The following is a 23,690-nucleotide window of genomic DNA, read 5'->3' on the forward strand; positions in this document are numbered from 1 at the left end:
TTGTGGAACAAGTGGAATAACATTCCTCGGAATCTCATTAAACGTCCGGGATGATCAATTTCACGGCGCTGTCGAGATTGTGCTGCACCACGGGGTTTTTAACATTTTGTGTTAGGACTGTGAGTAAATGATTCGACATTTGATGTTTCGTTCACCTATTGTACCCGAAAGATGACAATGAAACATTTTTGTTTGATATCAATCTATTGTTGACATTGTTAATTTTCAAGAACAATTTTTTTGGAAAGATAATCATTTCTAATATTAATTTTATTTTTGAAAAACCAAGTGTTGCGTTTTCATTGGCACTCAGTATATATAATATACAATTTACTGTTCAATCAACACAGTTGAAAGTCTTATTGATCTATAAATTTAAGTGAATGATATTTAATCAAAGGACAGTAATCGTACAAGAAATTTTAATAAACATGATGACAACATCACTATTTAGTATATGTGAAAAAGGTAAATAACGATTCATGTATATGGATCTAAAGGGTTAGATTTTTTTTATCTTAGCTAGAACATGATTAACAGTAAAAAAAAATCGTGGACACGAGGTAAAATAAATCTACTAGGAGTGAACGCCTTTCGATTTAAATTTGAAAAGAAAATACACCAATAAGTTCCGGGATAACTTCTTTGCCCCAACCACTAAAATCAAAATGATCTCTTTTTATTGATATATTGTTATAAATTGGTAGACTTAACAAGAAAAATAAAGGAAAATATTGAAATACATATTTTAACTTATATATTGTGGTTTTTTTTGTTATCATGGCCTTTCTTATTCTATGTGTGTATGTTTCCTCTATATTATAATTATGAGTATGTACATATTTTTTTCTTGTTTATTGTTTCCGTTAAGCTTCTATGAAATACTGGGCATATTTCCTCTGTTATTCATATTTCTCATTTTTCATTTTAGTTAGGGGTGTAATATATAAAAATAGATATTTTGATAACTATGTGACTACCAGTTGTGTTAGGGCTGTAGCACTCATACTTTCAACAAGAACACACAAAACTCTATTTCTAACAACAGTTCGAGTGCACCTTTGAATTGTTTAACTGATTCCCACTAAATATTAGAAATAAAAAACCTATGTTACGACATATCTATTCAAGATACTCTCCGATACGAAATAATGAAACTCATAGTAACTCAAACCGATTGGATCCATAGAAGGGACGTTTGGATATATGAAACATATTAAAGTTGTGTTACATGTATCTCGCTCACTTATCAATCCTTTACCAAACGCTAATTTCGCAATGAAATTAATTGAATGTTTGCCACTGAACGTTAAACACCAAACAATCAATCAACCAATTGCAAACTAGATGTGTTGAATTTTTTAATCAAGGACATTATAAAAAAAACTTTTTTGAATGGATAAGGGAGATAAATCGAAACCATATATACGACATGTCAACAAACGGAACTCAACGTAAGAAAACGAAACAGTCAACAACAGAAAATAAACCTATTAGAGGTTTCTCAACATCTTACGAACGGACGAAACTCTACGAACGTATCGTTATGGAGCAGTAATTTTGTTATAATAGAAATCCATAATAAATGTCTACCGATACTGCAGTGTGTTTAAAAGACAACAGTAAACAACTTAATATCCTGTTTTGCAACTTTGCATTTTATTGTTGTCATTAAACATCCGTGTTCCAATTTATTTTCTGTTGTTGACTGTTTCGTTTTCTTACGTTGAGTTCCGTTTGTTGACATGTCGATTTATTTCCCTTATCCATTCAAAAAGATTTTTTTTAAAAATGTCCTTAATTAAAAAATTCAACACATCTAGTTTGCAATTGGTTGATTGATTGTTTGGTGTTTAACGTTCAGTGGCAAATATTCCATTCATTTCATTGCGAAATTAGCGTTTGGTAAAGGATTGATAAGTGATCGAGATAACACAACTTCAATATGTTTCATATATCCACACGTCCCTTCTATGGATCCAATCGGTTTGAGTTACTATGAGTTTCATTATTTCGTATCGGACAGTATCTTGAATAGATAAGTCGTAACATAGGTTTTTTATTTCTAATATTCATTGGGAATCAGTTAAAGAAATTCAAAGTTGCACTCGATCTATCGTTAGAAATAGAGTTTTACTACACCCCTAACTAAAAAGAAAAATTAGAAATATGAAAAATAGAGGAAATATGCACAGTATGCCATAAAAGCTTAACGGAAACAATATTAACACAAGAAAAAAATATGTATATACTCATAATTATACTATAGAGGAAACATACACACATAGAATAAGAAAGGTCATGATAACAAAAAAATAAAAACAATATATAAGTTAAAATATGTTTTTCAATATTTTCCTTTATTTTTCTTGTTAAGTGTACCAATTTATAACAATATATCAATAAGAAGAGATCATTTGGATTTTAGTGGTTGGGGCAAAGAAGTTATCCCGTAACGTATTGGGATGTTTTCTTTCAAATTTAAATCGAAAGGCGTTCACTCCTATATTTATTTTACCTCGTGTCCACGAAAGAATTTCTACCGTTAATCAGCTTTTAGCTAAGATAAAAAAAAATCTTATCCCTTTCGATCCATATACATGCATCTATATTTACCTTTTTCTCATATACTAAATAGTGATGTTGTCATCATGTTTATTAAAATTTCTTGTACGATTACTGTCTTTAAATTAAATATTCTTCACTTTAATTAATAGATCAATAAGACTTCCAACTGTGTTGATTGAACAGTAAATTGTATATTATATATCATATAATATCAAATAAATATTATGTATTTGATTCAAAATGGTTTTATAAAATCAAGCATGCATATTTTCTATGTAAAAGACATTTCAAAGGAAAGAAGAGCACAGTCGATAATCCAAAATTATAAGATAAATTACGAAATAATGAAACTCATAGTAACTCAAACCGATTGGATCCATAGAAGGGACGTTTGGATATATGAAACATATTAAAGTTGTGTTACATGTATCTCGCTCACTTATCAATCCTTTACCAAACGCTAATTTCGCAATGAAATTAATTGAATGTTTGCCACTGAACGTTAAACACCAAACAATCAATCAACCAATTGCAAACCAGATGTGTTGAATTTTTTAATCAAGGACATTATAAAAAAAACTTTTTTGAATGGATAAGGGAGATAAATCGAAACCATATATACGACATGTCAACAAACGGAACTCAACGTAAGAAAACGAAACAGTCAAAATAAACCTATTAGAGGTTTCTCAACATCTTACGAACGGACGAAACTCTACGAACGTATCGTTATGGAGCAGTAATTTTGTTATAATAGAAATCCATAATAAATGTCTACCGATACTGCAGTGTGTTTAAAAGACAACAGTAAACAACTTAATATCCTGTTTTGCAACTTTGCATTTTATTGTTGTCATTAAACATCCGTGTTCCAATTTATTTTCTGTTGTTGACTGTTTCGTTTTCTTACGTTGAGTTCCGTTTGTTGACATGTCGATTTATTTCCCTTATCCTTTCAAAAAGATTTTTTTTTTAAATGTCCTTAATTAAAAAATTCAACACATCTAGTTTGCAATTGGTTGATTGATTGTTTGGTGTTTAACGTTCAGTGGCAAATATTCCATTCATTTCATTGCGAAATTAGCGTTTGGTAAAGGATTGATAAGTGATCGAGATAACACAACTTTAATATGTTTCATATATCCACACGTCCCTTCTATGGGTCCAATCGGTTTGAGTTACTATGAGTTTCATTATTTCGTATCGGACAGTATCTTGAATAGATAAGTCGTAACATAGGTTTTTTATTTCTAATATTTATTGGGAATCAGTTAAAGAAATTCAAAGTTGCACTCGATCTATCGTTAGAAATAGAGTTTTACTACACCCCTAACTAAAAAGAAAAATTAGAAATATGAAAAATAGAGGAAATATGCACAGTATGCCATAAAAGCTTAACGGAAACAATATTAACACAAGAAAAAAATATGTATATACTCATAATTATACTATAGAGGAAACATACACACATAGAATAAGAAAGGTCATGATAACAAAAAAATAAAAACAATATATAAGTTAAAATATGTTTTTCAATATTTTCCTTTATTTTTCTTGTTAAGTGTACCAATTTATAACAATGTATCAATAAGAAGCGATCATTTGGATTTTAGTGGTTGGGGCAAAAAAGTTATCCCGTAACTTATTGGGATGTTTTCTTTCAAATTTAAATCGAAAGGCGTTCACTCCTATATTTATTTTACCTCGTGTCCACGAAAGAATTTCTACCGTTAATCAGCTTTTAGCTAAGATAAAAAAAAATCTTATCCCTTTCGATCCATATACATGCATCTATATTTACCTTTTTCTCATATACTAAATAGTGATGTTGTCATCATGTTTATTAAAATTTCTTGTACGATTACTGTCTTTAAATTAAATATTCTTCACTTTAATTAATAGATCAATAAGACTTCCAACTGTGTTGATTGAACAGTAAATTGTATATTATATATCATATAATATCAAATAAATATTATGTATTTGATTCAAAATGATTTTATAAAATCAAGCATGCATATTTTCTATGTAAAAGACATTTAAAAGGAAAGAAGAGCACAGTCGATAATCCAAAATTATAAGATAAATTACTGCTCCCTGTTTTCTCGTTACGGCAAGTTACGTCAAGTTAGGGCGATTTTCGTTCGTTCGTAAGATGTTGAGAAACCTCTATTATGAGACGGGAATTACCTGTGAATGGGGACGAAATTTTTAAATCAACAATGTTAAAAAGAAAAACGGAAATACCGTAACGTTTCCGACTTTGGTTCTATTGTTAGGGATTTTAGTTGTGACGTTTTTTAAGTTATGACGTCATATTCAATGTAAACAAAGAAACGCTGGCATTAGGTAACGTTGTTTTAATATGGGGACGAAGTCCCCAATTACGGTAGAAAAATTAAAAAAAAAAAAAATCGGGAAAATTTCCCGAATTTTTCATTCTACTAATGAACTCAAAATCGTTAACCTTTTTTTTTCAGATCTACTTCCTGTTCCGGTTTTCCCCGCATTTGCGCAGATATCTGTCTTGTTTGCATGAGACTTTGACTTTTTTGAGGAAATAAATTTAGACTTGTACAAACCTGGTGCAAATATGGTGGGATTTAGGGTAAATGCCAATAGAATACTTCCATGGATAAAAGCTTTATCCTTACATTATTATGAGGGTTATGGGAAGAACGAGTAATATATGATTGTATGGAATGATGAACAAAAAGATTGGACCAAAAATAAAAGTTGGAAAAAACATTTGTATTGGTGAAGCAACCAAGGTTATCCCCGTATATACAAAAATTAAAAAAAAAAAAATCGGGAAAATTTCCCGAATTTTTCATTCTACTAATGAACTCAAAATCGTTAACTTTTTTTTTCAGATCTACTTCCAGTTCCGGTTTTCCCCGCATTTGCGCAGATATCTGTCTTGTTTGCATGAGACTTTGACTTTTTTTTTATATTCATCAGTCTAGTAAAATATAAGATTGGATCTCAATACAAATTCAATTTTAATAATTGTTTGATATGAAAAAAACGTTACCTGATGAAAGTTTACATCGAATATGACGTCATAACTTAGAGAACGTCACAGCTAATTCCCTAACAACAGAACCAAAATCGGGAACGTTACACACGGTATTTCGGTTTCTTTTATCAACATGTTTGAATTAAAAAAAATAATACATACAGACTTCGTCCCCATTCACAGGTTATGCCTGCCTCATATTAACTAACTTTTTTTTTTAAATGAATTAGTATTAGTTCCTTTCTTAGACTGATAATTATACATTTTATTCAAAGTCTCATGTTAACAAGACCGGAAACGGAAGTAGATTTCTGCGCCGATCCGGAAATTCAAAAACGCGACAAAAAAAAATTGAACGATTTTGAGTTCGTTAGTACAATGAAAAATTCGGGAAATTTTCCCGATTTTTTTAAATTTTTTTTTTATTGAATTTTCTACTGTAATAGGGGACTTTGTCCCCATAATAACAAAATTTTCTCAGGATTGAAATTTAATATCAACAATGTCTGCACTAGATAACCCAAGCTGTGAAGAAGTTATTCCACCTCAGTCTACGGCCGATAATCACAAATATGATCTTTCATGGGCAAGTTTTTCAGCCGAATATCCTAAAGATTGTATCCCATACAAACTTACCACACCCACAGGTCTCAAAGCAAAAGACCTTAAATTTGAGGAAATAAATTTAGACTTGTACAAACCTGGTGCAAATATGGTGGGATTTAGGGTAAATGCCAATAGAATACTTCCATGGATAAAAGCTTTATCCTTACATTATTATGAGGGTTATGGGAAGAATGAGTAATATATGATTGTATGGAATGATGAACAAAAAGATTGGACCAAAAATAAAAGTTGGAAAAAACATTTGTATTGGTGAAGCAACCAAGGTTATCCCCGTATATACAAATTGGCATTTCACATCTATACAGGGGTTGTACAAATTCAAGGAAACAGATATGACCTTTTCTACAACAGAGACTTTCCAGCACTTAAATTGATGGTATCAAAGATAGTTGATTACAACAACTTAACCACACTTTCAATGACCGATACCAAACCAAACAAACAATGTCAAGAACAACAATCAAGAAACAGCCAAGAAAGCTAGTTATTATGTAAATCAAGAAACACAGGTTAAGACAATCAAAGATCAAGATGAAACACCTGTAAAATCTACTGGGGAAAGTATTACTGATATGAACAACAATAAACAAGACTTTTGATGTCAAGTTATTCCAACCAATACGGTAGTTGCATATCTTCAACAAGACTCAGGTGTTGAGAAATTTATGAGCCAGCTAGACACACAATTTACGCATGTTCTTGAAAAGGTTTCTCACAACAAAACGAAAATAGTAGTAAGATGAATAACATAATAACTAGAAAGATTGAAACATCAAATGACAGATTTTCACAACTTGTGTGTCACTCTGAATAGGCAAGTAGAAGAATAAGATGGAGAAATACTAAGCTTAAAGTTACACGAGAGCAGGGCTGACAGTTCTGGACAACCGTTTCAAGAGGTACATGGCAAATGAAATAGAAATGTCACAGAACAGAAAGATTTTGAAGAGAATTTAAAGCTAAATGTTCCACCTGTAATAATTATTGGGATATCAAACATCAAAAATATTGATACAAAAAAACTTTCAACCAAATTTACAGCCGAAAAATTAACTGCATATACGTTGCAAGAAACAGAAACTATCGTTTCAGAGCTCGAGTTGACAACAAAACCAGATGCTTTTTTACTACACTCTGTGACGAATGACATTAAAACACACAGCCCACAAGATTGTGTTGATAAAATGGATGATATAATACAAGTCCTTAAGGGGAAATTTGCTTGTACAAAAATCATCGTTTCATTGTCTACTCCTAGATTAGAAAATAGTACAATAAGCAACAAGGCTTTTCCACTAAGTGCAATTTTAAAGGAACATTTGCAAAATGATGATATAAAAAAGAAGATGTGGTATGATTGCCAATGAGACAACTATCCACAAAAGACCAAAATGACACAGACATAAACAACTATAGGTCACCGTACGGCCTTCAACAATGAGCAAAGCTCATACCGCATAGTCAGCTATAAAAGGCCCCGATAAGACAATGTAAATAAAGTATACCACTGTTCAAAACTCACAAATCCATGGACAAAAAACAAAATCGGGGTAACAAACTAAAACCGAGGGAAACGCATTAAATTTAAGAGGAGAACAACGACACAACACTGAAATGTAACACTCATAGAAACGGACCAAGCATCAGACAAAATCCCTCGAGAATAACAAACATAACATCAAAACCAAATACATAAATTCGGGATAAACAAGTACCGTGACACGTCTTATCGCAATGTGAATTTACACTAAAAAAATAAGAGAAAACAAACGACGCAACGTAAAAATGTAACACACACAGAAACGAACAATAATATAACAATGGCCATCTTCCTGACTTGGTAAAGGACATTTTTTAAAGGAAAAAATGGTGGGTTGAACCTGGTTTTGTGGCATACCATAAAACAATTCAAACGAGAAAACTAACGGCCTAATTCATGTAAAAAAATGAACGAAAATCAAATATGTAACACATAAACAAACGACAACCGCTGAATTTACAGGCTCCAGACTTGGGACAGGCACATACATAAATAATGTGGCGGGGTTAAAATGTGTGCGGGATCCCAACCAGTACAACATAATAGTTATCAAAGGTACCAGGATTATAATTTAGTACGCCAGACGCGCGTTTCGTCTACATAAGTCTCATCAGTGACGCTCATATCAAAATATTCATAAAGCCAAACAAGTACAAAGTCGAAGAGCATTGAGGATCCAAAAGTCCAAAAAGTAGTGCCAAATACGGCTAAGGTAATCTATGCCTGGGATAAGAAAATCCTTAGTTTTTCGAAAATTCAAAGTTTTGTAACAGGAAATTTATTAAAATGACCACATTATTGATATTCATGTCAACACCGAAGTGTTGACTACTGGGCTGGTGATACCCTCGGGGACGAAACGTCCACCAGAAGTGGCATCGACACAGTGGTGTAAATAGTTATCAAAGGTACGAGGATTATAATTTAGTATTATAACATAAGAAAGAACTATAAAAATCAGTTGAAAAGGCTTAACTCATCAGATGGACAAACATATCTACCTACATTTGTGATAACAGCAATTTAGCTTACAAGGGCGGCTCTAAAAAGATATGTTGGAGATGATGGTGTACACTTAACCACACATGGTGTTTCTCTTTTTGAATCGAATTTGAGAGATACCATTGATGAGGTATTGGACCTTCCGAAACGCATAACACTTAGCAAACGCAACAATTCAAATTACATGTATAGAAGTAGAGATGAATACTCAGGTTATAGAGGTATAGGTAAATACTCAGGTTATAGAGGTATAGTTGAATAAAAACCCAAAGCCTAATTTATCTGGTTACATGAACTAAGCCAAAGTGTGGTATACAATATGTAGAACAAACAGGACGGGAGTTTTTTAAACGAACACAGGAACATCTATGCCGCTTCCGAAAACCTAAGAAATTCAAAAGCATAATTTATAAACATTTAGGTAAACACAACCACAATATTGAATTTATTAGATTTTAACCGATCCCCTATGTCTAAATAACAATATACTTGGACAAGGGAACATATCTACTAATTCCTCTATTGATATCATGAATATTATTGATAAAAAAAAACCAACGAAATAATAGCTCTCATGGGAAACGTATCAATCGAAATCAACGAGATTTTAACGTATTACTGGTAAATTATTAAACCAGTGATATCGTAACCATAAACTACTTAAAAGCTTTACTAATTTTTCCATAGATATAAAGATTTGGTTTTGAAGTTTGGTTGTACCTGTAGAAAACTTATTTCAAACGGGATAGCACATCCTCATTTTTACGGAAATGTTGTTAACCGTGCCTGGAAATTTAGAAATGATCCATGTAAACTTGTTGCTCCTTTAAATAAACTTATTCTAAAAGGCTACCTATTCAACACTGTAATAAGATCATTGAATATTGTTTTTATTGGTATAAATATTGATTTTGTTATCAGTAGATTAAAAGCTAACTAAATATTACTAGTATATACATATACATTTTTATGGATCTACAATCTGTCGATACCTGTAACTTGGCATTGCACAAGGTCATGTTTTTCTCTTGCTCTTAATGACGTCTTTACATTAAATCCATTGTAAGTTGGATGTGTACGGATTGATAGTTTAGTCTGTGAGGCATGCTTTTTTTTTAGTTGTTAGTGGCTTTGAACTAGCTGTCAGATAACTGCGGGTACTCCTAGATCTGTTCATTGTGTCTTTTTGTGTCGGGATGTATAAGTACCCGGCCACGTCCACTAGTATGTTTTGTCTATCTGATGAGTTTAGCCTTTTTCAACTTATTTTTATAGTTCGTTTTTATGTTGTACTGTTATACCACTGTCCCAGGTTAGGGGAGGGTTGGGATCCCGCTAACATGTTTAACCCCGCCACATTATTTATGTATGTGCCTGTTCCAAGTCAGGAGCCTGTAATTCAGTGTTTGTCGTTTGTTTATGTGTTACATATTTGTTTTTCGTTCATTTTTTTTTACATAAATAAGGCCGTTAGTTTTCTCGTTTGAATTGGTTTACATTGTCTTATCGCGGATTTTTATAGCTGACTATGCGTAATTGGCTTTGCTCATTGTTGGAGGCCATACGGTGACCTATAGTTGTTAATGTTTGTGTCATTTTGGTCTTTTGTGGATAGTTGTCTATATATTGCAATCATACCACATCTTCTTTTTTATGAATACTCAGGTTACAGAGGTAGAGGTGAATACTCAGGTTATAGAGGTAGAGGTGTATACTCAGGTTAAAGAGGTAGAGGTAAATACTCAGGTTATAGAGGTAGAGGTGTATACTCAGGTTATAGAGGTAGAAGTGTATACTCAGGTTATAGAGGTAGAGGTAAATACTCAGGTTATAGAGGTAGAGGTGTATACTCAGGTTATAGAGGTAGAGGTGTATACTCAGGTTATAGAGGTAGAGGTGTATACTCAGATTATAGAGGTAGAGGTGTATACGCAGGTTATAGAGGTAGAGGTGTATACTCAGGTTATAGAGGTAGAGGTGTATACTCAGGTTACAGAGGTAGAAGTGTATACTCAGGTTATAGAGGTAGAGGTGTATACTCGGGTTATAGAGGAAGAGGTGTATACTCAGGTTATAGAGATGAATACGACATTGTGCAAGATATTAGAAATAGTTATGATAAGAAAGTAGATACTAGAGGTAAACAATTAACAGAATTGTGTATTTCAACTAATAAAGGCAACAGTATTATACCGCTGTTCAAAACTCATAAATTCATAGACTAAAAACAAAATCGGGGTAACAAACTAAAACTGAGGGAATCTTTAATGAGTGTCTTGAATGGAAGAATGTTTGATGACTTGTTTGGTAAATTGACTTGCCATAAGCTAGTCGGGTCTAGCGTAGTTGATTATGTAGTAGTATCAAAATATTATTAATGTCAAATATAATTAGTTTTGAGGTTTCAGATTTTTAACCAACTTTTTCTGATTGTCATTGTAATCTTTCTTTCAATATTATGGCAACTTATATTAAGAATTCGTCAAAATGTTATATTAAATTTGACTGATTTAACAGGAGGATACATTTAGAGTAACTCCTCACCAATAAAATGCTCTATGTCACCCACTTTGCAAGGCTAAAATAGATGATTTTCTAAAGCAAGATTTTAATTCAGAAAAAGCAGCTACCCAATTTGCTGTTTTACTAAAATTAGCTGCTTTAAAAGCTTGTATTTTCGCAGGAACTATGTACACTTACAAACGAATAGATCCTGTTCAACTAGAATATAGGGAAATTTAGTTCCAGTGTCCAGACTCTAAACCGTTTTTTGATGGTTTATCTCACGGGACTTTATATTGAACACTTTTCTTTATCAAACACAAAAAAAACACCTGAATATATGAAATGTATAGTCATAAAGCAGTCTACCGAAATCAGAACAGGCAAATTTCGCAATTCATTTAGAACTCAGGGTCTTTCAACGTATAAAAATTGGCACGCACAAAAGAAATGTATATCTCCTAAAAAAAACGATTTGGCCTTTCCAATGTTCTGCTTTTTTTACCCAAATATAATTTATAGGCAGAGCAATATTTTGAATGGATGATACTACAAATTAAAAAAAATCATTTTACAACATATATATACTGATATAAGCTAGCAAAGATATTGTGGTCTACTTGTGATTGTCTTTTTGTCACAATTCAAAGAGTCATAATTTAGGACGTTCTATCATAACAAGACGCCACACGTACAGTACACGCATACATCGTAACATGTAAGTGTATACATTTAATTTCATTTAAGCGTAATGTTATTTAAGATAGGTTTTTTTAATCTTTTTAATGTTAATCATCTATTTAAGTCAGATACATACAAATAATTATTTCAAAATAGATGGTGCATCCATTCTACTGTAGGGGCCATTCTAAATATCATCATTGTTATTGATATATTTCTTTTGACCCAGTTTTATTTGAAATGCTATATTTAAAGTACTGTCAATACTGTATTATTGACATTTTTGCGATAATTGTTATGTTTGTATTATTCGCTTGCCCCGGGTGTGTTAGTCTGTATCATGTGGTAGGATTATAAAACCAGTGGCGGATCCAGGAATTTTTGGGGGCCCACTGACTGATCTAAGAGGTGCCCACTCCAGTCACGCTTCAGTGATTCCCTATATAAGCAACCAAATTTTTCCCCAAAAAGGGGGGGGGGGTCCAGGCCCCCTGCCCCCCCCCCCCCTAAATCCGCCTCTGAAAACGGCAACTTTCTAGCATTGACTATTAAAATAGCGTAGTTGCAAGTATAACTATAAGACAACGAACTACATTCGACACGATTGATCGGCGAGAAAAATGATCGGATCTTATGTTCAAAACAATAATCGGCGGCAACAATAGAAACACTGGTGTATTACTTTGTACAGGTAGGTAAATAATGTTGCTTTTCCTCTTACTCCCTTACTGATAATAGTGCTTTATACGTTTGCTTGTACATCACTATTAGTTCTACCACGTCACATATACATGTGCTTGTCCACTGTTTGGAACATCGTCCTTTCGCTGGTGGTTGTTTGATGTCAATTTGGTGTTGATGGAACGTCTTTGATTGAAAGTTTTATATAATATTCACAATTTATATTTAACTTCTTCTTAATGTTAACAACAGTCAGATTGCGCTTTCATGATGATTTAAAAATCTCGATCGGCTTGAAACTGAATAGAACCATCTCATAGTACAAACCAAATTAACCAGTTAAGATCCAATGTAATAATGCTCCGACCATTCATAATGGAGAATACTGTTGATTCATAATTGTTTGAAAATAGAAAAATTGTTTCCAAAGTACATTGAAAATAAAAGTGTTTCCTCTATAGAAAATATGAAAAGAAACACCATTCTTTGAGCTTCTTTTTAGTATTTTGTTCCTTTAAAATAAAACAAAGTTGGGTAAAATGATGATTGTCCCGACAGTGGTCCTCGGATCCCTTAAAAAGATGAATGGTCGTTGCCTAACTGATAGACAAATTTAACAAATTACGTTTATTTGTACCCGTACGTGTTGAATGAAAGGTTTAACACTAATATTCATGTTTTATGCTTTTAAATGTATGTTCATAATACCTGTAACGTGTCATACAAGCTTAGAGTATACTACTTCAACCTTCGTAAACGACGATGACATATTATTTTTCACATGCTTATTACTGCATGTTGATTATAAAGGATTGTTCTGTAAGCTAATAAACATCCGAACGAACAAGACGATATGGTTATCCAAGTTAGATATCAAATCAAACGAAATAACAGATAGCAGGTAAAACGTCCTATGTCTTACCAGACTACAATGTGATAACGGTCATTCACGTAGTCCGAAGTCTAATCTGATGACAATATGTGTACAGTTACATGTAGTCATATATCGCGATAAGTCTAACTTGACGAAAATATGTTACAGTTAATAATATGTCAATTTTATGTAAAAAAAGTTGTTTATAATATTGTATTTTGAGCTCCGACGGAATCAATTGGTGAGTTGATGGACACAAATACCCATTTACTGGCAACGCTAATGGGTTTCAAGTAAACTTAACTTTTAAACATCGAAACACCAAAAACATTACAGTTATTTCTTATAATTTAGTTCTAAATACCATTCAAAACCGGTGGAAAACATATGAACTGATAAACAAAACAACGTCAGCCAAGCAGAAGACGCGTTACATCCACAATTAAATTATATGCTAGTAGTGAGTCAAGACCTTTATGAAAATGGAAGAGATAATGATAATGGTTAGTCACCTAAACATAAGTATAACCTGACGATTATATTCTAACGGTTAGTCAAGTCGTCCTCTGTCTAACTCAAAGAGAATAATATGCTAAAGGTTAGTCACGTAAACATAAGTATAAGCTGACGATTATATACTAACGGTTAGTCAAGTCGTCATATGTCTACCTTGAAGAGATTGTGATAATGGTTAGTCACGTACACATAAGTATAACCTGACGATTATATACTAACGATAAGTTTAATACATCGTCCCACATTCTATCATTACAACAATATGATAACTGTAAGTGCCATAATCCGAAGTCTGGCCTGACGACAATACATATGCTAACAGTTAGTCTCATAATCCGAAGTCTGGCCTGACGACAATACATATGCTAACAGTTAGTCTCATAATCCGAAGTCTGGCCTGACGACAATACATATGCTAACAGTTAGTCTCATAATCCGAAGTCTGGCCTGACGACAATACATATGCTAACAGTTAGTCTCATAATCCGAAGTCTGGCCTGACGGCAATACATATGCTAACAGTTAGTCCCATAATCCGAAGTCTGGCCTGACGACAATACATATGCTAACAGTTAGTCTCATAATCCGAAGTCTGGCCTGACGACAATACTTATGCTAACATTTAGTCTCATAGTCCGAAGTCTGGCCTGACAACAAATTACTCATGCTCACAGTTAGTCTCATAGTCTGAAGTCTAACATAATGACATTATGCTATCTATTAGTCAAGTCTAACCTGATAACTTTTTGCTTAAAGTAAGTCATGTCGACCAAAGCCTAAATTGACAACAATATGCTTAAGGTAAGTCACGTCGTTCTTAGTCTACCCTGACAACAATATGCTTACGGTTAGTCAGGTATTCCGAAGTCTAACCTAATAACAATATGCCAACGGTTAGTCTCGTCGTCCGAAGTCTAACCAGGTGACTTTATGCTTACGGTTAGTCACGTGGTCCTTAGTCTAAACTAATGAGAATAGTCTTCCGGTTAGTCACATCGTCCTAAGTCTTACCTTATGACAATATGTTTACGGTTTGTCACTTATTCCTTAGTCTAACCTAATGACAATGCGCTAATGATTAGTCACGTCGTCTTTAGCCGAGCTAATGACAATATGCTTATGGTTAGTCACGTCGTCTTAAGTCTAACCTAATGACAATATGCTTACGGTTAGTCGAATAGTCCAATGTTTAAATTTTGAGCATTTTCAAAACTTTGAACGGACGTCCAACGGATAAAATATCCGTTGAACGTCCGTTAGTCGTCCGTTTTGTACAGTACTCGTCCGTTTCGTTTCCGTTTTGTATCCGTTACGTGTCCGTTATACATCCGTTGGAGGTCTGAAAGATATATTCACCAACGGACTTCTACCGGACGTTTAACGGTAAAACGAATGTTGAACGAATGAGAAACGGACTTCTACCGGATGTATAACGGATAAAACGGATGATGAATGGATCTGTAACGGATAAATGCCAATTGATTATTCGCGTCAGAAATGCCAATTATTGGTATGTCTGATTTCTTAAGGTTCATGAATTCTTATAATCATAATCGACCTTAGAGTATAGGCACGTCTTCACAATCAAGCAGTTCTTTTTCAGGCCAGACACTGCCCTTTGGCGGAATTTTGAAGAACAAACCAAAACTAGTTACACAGAAACATTTTGAATATTTATGCAATTTACATGTATTATTATTGTCGCCTTTGATTTTTCCGTATATCTTGTTCCTCCGTTTTATCTGGTACACTTCCGTTATGTGTCCGTTTTATACGTTACTCGTCCTCGACATCCGTTCTGTCCGGTACATGTCCGTTTCTCGTACGTTGCATATCCGTTGTGTGTCCGTTATGCATCCGTTACACGTCCGTTTTATTCGGTCAGCACATCAACGGACTTCCAAAGGATAACAATTTTGTCAACGGACAACTTTTATTTTCATCCGCTAGGCGTCCGTTCGTGCTATCCGGTAAGGTGTGACCGAGGCTTTAAAGGTGAGTCACGTCGTCATATGCGTAACTTGACAACAATATGCTTACGGTTAGCATGGCTAGTCACGTCATTTTAATTATAAACTGATGCCAATATCATAAATATGATAACGGTTAGCCACTTCGCTCTTAGTATAACCTGACGAAAATGTGATAGTAGTTAGTAACGTCGTCCTATATTTTAACATTAAAATAATATGACAACAGTTAGTCTCATAGTCCGAAGTATAACTCTACGACAATATGTTAAAGTTAGTCACATCGTCTATGGTGCAGGAATAGTGTCACAATGACGTTTTATGCAATCGCATAATTCAAAGGTGAAACGATTTTTAAAAGATATCGACATAAATTGAATGATATAGGGTCATGTTTGACAGTTTTTTATTTTCGAAGAACGGTTTGTTCGTTTGATAACAAAGCATAGTTAGGCTTAATTTTTATAGTTTGTTCGTTCTTATGTTGTAAAGGTATCGTTACACCACTTTCCCAGGTTAGGGGAGGGTTGGGATCCCGCTAACATGTTTATCTCTGCCACATTCTGTATGTTTGTGCCTGTTCCCAAGTCAGGATCCAGTTATTCAGTGGTTGTCGTTTATTGATGTGTTTTATATTTATTTTTCGTTAATTTTTGTACATAAGTTAGGTCGATATTTTTCTCGTTTGTATTGTTTTACATTTGTCGTTTCGGGACAATTTAAAGTAAACCATGCGTATTTGGCTTTGCTCATTGTTGAAGGCCGTATGGTGACCAATATCATAGTTGTTCATTTCTGTGTCAGTTGGTCTCTTGTGGAGAGTTGTCTAATTTGCAATAATACCACATCTTCTTTTTTCATATTATATGTACCTATTGTTTTCTATTAATATCAATTGATAGCGGTATGAACGTTATTTTTTTTATATTCTAGAATGTCGGATAAAATCAGTTATGATCCTGCATTGACAAAACTGTGGGAAGTGAAAAGAGAGGCAGAAAAATTAGGACTCCCGGAAACCATCATTTCGGGTCTACAAGCTGTTGAGGATCTATTTGAGGTACATATTAAAGTTTACGCCATCTTGTTTTGTAAAAAATCAGGATAATTAATAAAATATACAAATTTTAATTCAACTTTTTACACTCAGTATTATAAGTGGGATAGTACAAATCAATTTATTGTTATAAAGGAATTTACAGTTAATTTGACTCAAAACAATGAGTTCCGTTACAGTTTTTCTTTTCTTTTTTTCTTTTCTTTTTAAATTTTCTGAAATGGCATTATTAGTTGTTTTTTATGATAGTAGAGGGCCATTATGTTAATTCTGGTCTATGCGTCCGTTCGTTCGTCCGTCCGTTCGTTCGTCCGTCTGTCCCGCTTCAGGTTTAAGTTTTGGTCATGGTAGTTTTTGATGAAGTCTAATCAACTTGAAACTTAGTACACACGTTCCTTATAATATAATCTTTCTCATTTTAAAGCCAAATTAGACTTTTGACCCAATTTCACAGTCCACTGAACATAGAAAATGAAAGTGCAAGTTTCAGGTAAAGTTTTTGGTCAAGGTAGTTTTTGATGAAGTTGAAGTATAAACAACTTGAAACTTAGTACAAATGTTCCTTATTACAATTATGATATTTCTAAATTTAATGCCAAATTAGATTTTTTACCCAATTGTAACATGGAAAAGGGCATCCGTGTACTTTGGACACATTCTTGTTTTAAATAGATTTCTACCATTTTTTTTCGGAAAAAACGTTTATTCGTATTTAATTATTCTGACAATTTTGCACATTCTGTATCTTGAAAAAAACGCAGTGACTTATAATTTAGGACATTTATAAAAAAAAATAAGATAATATGAACTTTATTATGGCAAAGAAAAGTCAATCTTTTCTATCTTCAATACTTTCCAGGCAAGAGAAGCATACTGTGATGGTAAAACGTCAGAACCAAGTGATGCTATATCAAAACTTATGAAAGAAACGATGGAACATCCATGGCAACAGATGTTTAATGAAGGAAAAACAAAATGGAAGATAAGTACCAGGATGTTGTCGGGAAATCTTGAAGGTGAAAACAAAATAAAAACAAGCAAAAATTTAATCTTAAATTAAAAAAATCACTGGTTTTTCGAAAAGTCCATATATTTTTTTTTGTTGAGCCTTCGACTTAAGTCGAAAAAGCGAAACATAGCGGTCCTACATTCCGTCTGCGTCGTTGTCGTCGTCGTCGGCGGAGGTTGCCTTCAGAAAAATTCACTCTGTGATGAAAGTTTTATTAATTTGATAACTTTCTTAAACTATACTGGATTTCTACAAAACTTGGATAAAAGATTGTTTATAATCATAAGATAGTATTCAGAAGTAAATTTAAAAAAAAAAAAGATAAATCAATTTTTTCCCTATATACTTTTTAATGAACTTAGATTTTCTGCCGGGAAACAACACATTCACTCTGTGGTTTTTAAAATTTTGATAACTTTCTTATCCTTTTTTTTTTTTTTTAATTTCTACCAAACTTGGACAGAAGCCTGTTTATGATCAAAAGCTAGTATCTCGAAGTAAAATTTGGACTTAGTTTTTCTTCCAGTTAACATTATAACCAGTCTGCAGATAAAGTTTTTAAAACATTTATTAGATTCATAAACTATCCTGGATTTTTACCATACTTGGACAGAAGCTTCTAGCAATCAAAAGATAGTATCAAGAGGAATATTTTAATTTGGGTTTTTTTCCTCATTTTTGTTGAACCTGCGATTTACAGCAAAAGAAGGCGAGACACTGGGTTCCGTGGAACCCTTACGAATTTTTTAAATAATACATAGATATGGGAAGATGTGATGTGAGTGCCAATGAGACAACTCTCCAACCAAATAACAATTTAAAAAAAAAAGTAAACCATTATAGGTTTCAACACGATGCCTTGGCTCACACTGAACAAAAAGCTATAAATATTTGTTTTGCAGAGTTCGCGAAATCTTTTTTCCCTGGTGGTCCTTGAAGAAAACCTGCTGGTCCTCACTATTAATTGTATAACTTTTCTTCCGGTTTGCTAATGGGTGTAGTTGAAAAAGAAAATAGATGTTTCAATCACCAAATAAATAATGAAAACAATTTTAAAAAATCGATAAGATTTTCATTATACTTATATTTCAAAACACAGGCACTTGTTCATATCCATGGGAAGACCCACTTTCAACGGAACCCGTATCAACGTATATGTACGAGAAAATATACGTTGATAGTGGGTCTTCCCTGGATTAGTGCCTGTGTTTCAAAATATCTTCTGTCTGACGCACTATGAACCTTGAATATATTTTTGACCGCTGCGTTCGTTCGACAGAAAGGTTTACAATGATATTAGTAGTTGACATATCAGCATGCAGTATGTACACATTGTAAACTGTTAAAAGCTATCAGTGAACTCGGATTTGATGTAAAGATATTGCTTGAGAAAAAGGACTAGAATATCAAATAAGTTCTTAATATTAACAATGAACGATAGAGTAAGCTTTAATAATGTACTTCGGCGAGGTTTGGGAAATTTGTGTCAGATGTTCGGAATCCTTGGTCATTTTCCATACAATGCAAGGTAAAATATTTTGCCACCTAGTTATAGCTCAACAATAGCTGATAAAAGGTAGATTGACAAAATTTAAGCAGATTTTTAATTTCTTTCTTTTGATTTGAGACCCAAATAATACCAATTCAAATATAATTTATGGTAAAAGTCTGAGTCAGTCTGTACCCACCATATATTAGAAATCAAATATCTCCAAAGGAGCTCCATGACCTATCAATAGTTCTAGCTTTTTCTATCCTTAATTTATATACTCTTCCAGCTTATAGTATCAATTTTAGATTCTTGATAAATTTAATTTAACCTATGATCACCTACATGTAAGAATAATTTTAAGATACTTGTCTGCTATTAAACACAGAGCAGTTCAGGTGCTTAAACTAAGTCGAGTGTTAATTGATTTTCTATGACAGCTTTAGTTCAACAATAAAGTCATTTTCCAAAAATAAAAAGGAATAGTGACGTGTGCAACTAGTGATCAGGAACCTTTAAACTAGCTGGAGCCCCTGATTTGACACCCGATTCTAGTTGAATCATTCTTTATTTTAGTATTCTGTAATTTTCTTGTACAGTTTTATTTTCACCTTTGCACTTTCTACCTTATTTGTAACTTTATAAATCATTTCTTTCAGGCTACATTCTCAAATTTTTAGTCAGTGCATCAAAAGCTAAAAGAGTTTTAGAAGTTGGAATGTTTACTGGTTGTGGCGCCCTCGGTATGGCGGAAGTAATGCCAGACGACGGGAGGGTATTGACCTGTGAATTTGATCCATACTTGGTGAAATTAACTAGAACATTGGTGGACAAGTCCCCGCACGGAAAAAAGATAACTATTCTTGAAGGTTTGTGCTTTTTTCTTTATCTTTTTTATTTTGAAGTCATAGTTTCATTGTATTAATTCTACTTGCATCTTTTTTTGTCCTTTTCTTTTAAAAAAAAAGTCTTTAAGTAGATTCATCTATTAAAGATTAAAAAATGAACTGGAATAGCAGGGATTTTCATTTAGAAATAAACGAGTACAATATAACAGATGATTGGTCAACCTACACCGACTCCTCTGAATAATTACACGTGCAAATACTTCAGTTTTCAATGTTCTCATTTTAAGGTCCTGCATTAGACAGTTTAAATGACCTTGGCAAGAAAGGAGAGAAATTTGACTTCATCTTTATAGATGCGGATAAACCGGGTTATTGTGACTATTTTAATGTGAGTATTGACGTTGATTCGTTGCCCTTACATACATGCCGTGGTATTATTGGATAACTTAAAGATTATTTCATCTTTTGAATTTTTTTGGTCACATACTTGACAAACTATAATTTCAACTTAAAACAAGCAACAGAAAATATGTATATTGCAGGGGCGGATCCAGCCATTTAAAAAAGGGGGTACCCAACCCAGTATTAAAAGGAAGGATGCATTCAAATGCATTGATCGTTCAAAAAAGGTGGTTTCAATCCCCAAAACCTCTCCTAGATCCGCCACTGCATTTGAAGGTAATGAATAAAATGAGATTGTTCTGTTAAATACTGATCAGACAGCAACTCAACAATACACACACAAAGATAACATATATTCAGCATAATTCGTTCTCAAATAAATGCGAGAAGCTCCCGCACCCGGAGGAGTCCTTCAACTGGATCTTAAACACATATGTATACTTTTTTTTATAAAATTAAGAATGAAAATGGGAAATGTGTCAAAGAGACAACAACCCGACCATATAAAAAACAACAGCAACATCAACTATTATGTCTAGTTCAGTGATAATGGACGTCATACTTCACTCCGAATCATACACAAGAATCTAAAATTACAAATCATACAAGACTAGCAAAGGCCAGAGGTTTCTGACTTGGGACAGTCGCAAAAAGCGGCGGAGTTAAGTACTTTTTTGTTATTTCAACCATCCCCTATACCTAGGTGTATGTTTATCTCTTAGACCGGACAAGTTGTTAATAACCACATCAAGTAATGAGGAGTTCAGTAGTATGATAGTAAATGAAATAAATAATAAAAATCAAAGACAAAAATTGTGATACACATTTGTAACACAAATAAATAAACTTATTTGAGATATTGACTTGGGACAAGCATTTTGACAAATGCTGAGTTCACACGTAACTGTGAAGCATTTAACTTTCATATTTACATAGCGAGTAATCTCTTGCCTTTTTATTCTATATATGCAATGTTATACATTTTATACATTTTTACATAATGCTTCATTTCCCTGTATGAATATGTTTTAGGTATCGATAAAAGACCTTCTAGCACCAGGTGGTACTATCGCTCTGGACAACGCATTACACTATGGAAAACCGTATTTAAAAGACTGTCCTGACGACGAACCAATCAAAAGGTTTAACGATATGCTAATGACCAGGAATGATGTTTATCATGTATGTATTCATTCATTAATTGTGAAACAGTAAAAGTTGCCATTGAAATATGAATAAATTCATGTATATATTTTAAACGCAGAAAATGGAGTGTTTAACTTAAATAAGAGATTTGGTATGATTACAAATGAAAAGCTATCTATGGAGAATAAATTATCTACAAATAAGAGGCAACAGTAGTTCGTCGATGAACTACTCGCATAAATACAAATCAAACTAATAACTTGAGAAATTAAAATCGACTATGGAAACGGGGAACATGTCAAGAGACAACTAACCGACTAAATGATAGAAAACAGCCCAAGACCACCAATAGGTCTTCAACACATTGAATATTTGCTTCAACTCCGAAACGAGCGATGTGAGTCGACAGGGTGAATTTTTCCTGTTGAGCATGCATATGTACACGTATGAATTAAATTAAAATTGAAATTTGTAAACACATGTTCAGGTTAGTTTTACAAAAAATAATCAAAAGTAAAAATTTCGAGTACTTATAAACACTCATATACATATATACATACAATATTTTACATGAACGTGTTATATTGTTATCTATATATAATCAGGAAATGTTGAGAGTAAAAGAGGGACGAAAGATACCAAAGGGACAGTCAAACTCATAAATCGAAAACAAACAGACAATGCCATGGCTAAAAATGAAAAAGACAAACAGACAAACAATAGATACACATGACACAACATAGAAAACTAAAGAATAAACAACACGAACCCCACCATAAACTAGGGGTGATCAGTAAATGTTTTATAAATGAACACTGATATGTAAAATCAAAGAGTCGAATTTTTGTAACGATAAGTTCTGGATAAATTCTAATGTATTAACGTACCGATTACTTTTTTTGTTAAAAAAAAATATTTTTTGCATAGCCTGGAGATACAAATTCAACCACGTTTGATAAAAATGTAGTAGAGTAAGTGTCTTAGAAGATTGACTTAAATAATTATAATTGATTTTTTTTTATTTAGGTGTTAATGCCAGTAAGAGATGGAATAATGCTTGTAAGGAGAAAGGAAGATATGAACGGATGAAGATTTCTCAAGTCAGATGTGAAGTAATTGATTGAGCCAATACAGTTCCATGATAACTTATACTCGCATTACCTTTTTAAAAATGTTATCACATATACATTTGTTCTAGATTTAATTAATCAGTATGCACATAATGTAGCTGTAAATTTGTGGAGTATTTTATAATTATTCTACAATATTTTGAATATATCTTATCAAATCAGGCTATGAAAGTTTTTATTTTATTGTTTTTGGTTTTTCGAATGGGGATTTGCCGTCATTAGTTTTTCTAAGGTAATTGGGTGTTCTTTTCAAAAAGGTTTGAAGATTCTTTTGATATTTTTTTGTTATAAATATTTTCTGATTCTATATGCCTGGTTTAATGTGTCTGTTTGATGTGATTGAGCTTCTGATTTTGCAAATTATAAAGGACGTTTCGTTTTGAATTTCTCTTTGAGCTCGATATTTTTGTTAATTTACTTTTTAATGTTTCCAAGCATCGTCCATTAGTTTTAGTAGAGCTGATTCGAAAACACACGACAAACTCATGATGTGAGTACTAACCATGACAATCATGGTAACTTTATAATGGTGCGTTTCTGGAGCTTTTCTTAATCAACTTTCAGTTAATTTACGCATTCTCACGTACATGTATCTAAAGGTCTGTTGTATATATCATACGTACGATTTT

The 23,690-nt window shown here is 33.0% G+C and overlaps 1 protein-coding gene across 2 annotated transcripts; it reads left to right on the forward strand.

Moving 5' to 3' along the window:
• Positions 1–11,833: 11,833 nt before the first annotated feature.
• Positions 11,834–23,223, forward strand: LOC134712649 (probable caffeoyl-CoA O-methyltransferase 1). 2 transcript variants are annotated; one of them, XM_063574390.1, is made up of 7 exons: positions 11,834–11,976; positions 16,914–17,040; positions 17,897–18,053; positions 20,195–20,404; positions 20,671–20,771; positions 21,818–21,967; positions 22,958–23,223. In XM_063574390.1, the coding sequence occupies exons 2-7, from the start codon at positions 16,915–16,917 to the stop codon at positions 23,018–23,020; spliced, it is 807 nt and encodes a 268-aa protein (XP_063430460.1). In that variant the 5' UTR covers positions 11,834–11,976; position 16,914; the 3' UTR covers positions 23,021–23,223. The 2 variants fall into 2 exon arrangements, with proteins under 2 accessions (XP_063430460.1, XP_063430461.1); XM_063574391.1 differs by lacking the exon at positions 11,834–11,976 and adding an exon at positions 12,467–12,630.
• The last annotated feature ends 467 nt before the right edge of the window (positions 23,224–23,690 follow it).

Source organism: Mytilus trossulus, chromosome 3 (genome assembly GCF_036588685.1).
Source record: "Mytilus trossulus isolate FHL-02 chromosome 3, PNRI_Mtr1.1.1.hap1, whole genome shotgun sequence".
Taxonomy (NCBI): Eukaryota; Metazoa; Mollusca; class Bivalvia; order Mytilida; family Mytilidae; genus Mytilus; species Mytilus trossulus.

Bases quoted from the DNA above. Each gene is read 5' to 3' on its own strand.
- LOC134712649 (XM_063574390.1), top strand. From the start codon at position 16,915: ATGTCGGATAAAATCAGTTATGATCCTGCATTGACAAAACTGTGGGAA. The intron at 18,054-20,194 runs GTGAAAACAAAA...CATTTCTTTCAG, and splicing joins GTTGTCGGGAAATCTTGAAG to GCTACATTCTCAAATTTTTA. The intron at 20,405-20,670 runs GTTTGTGCTTTT...TCTCATTTTAAG, and splicing joins AAAGATAACTATTCTTGAAG to GTCCTGCATTAGACAGTTTA.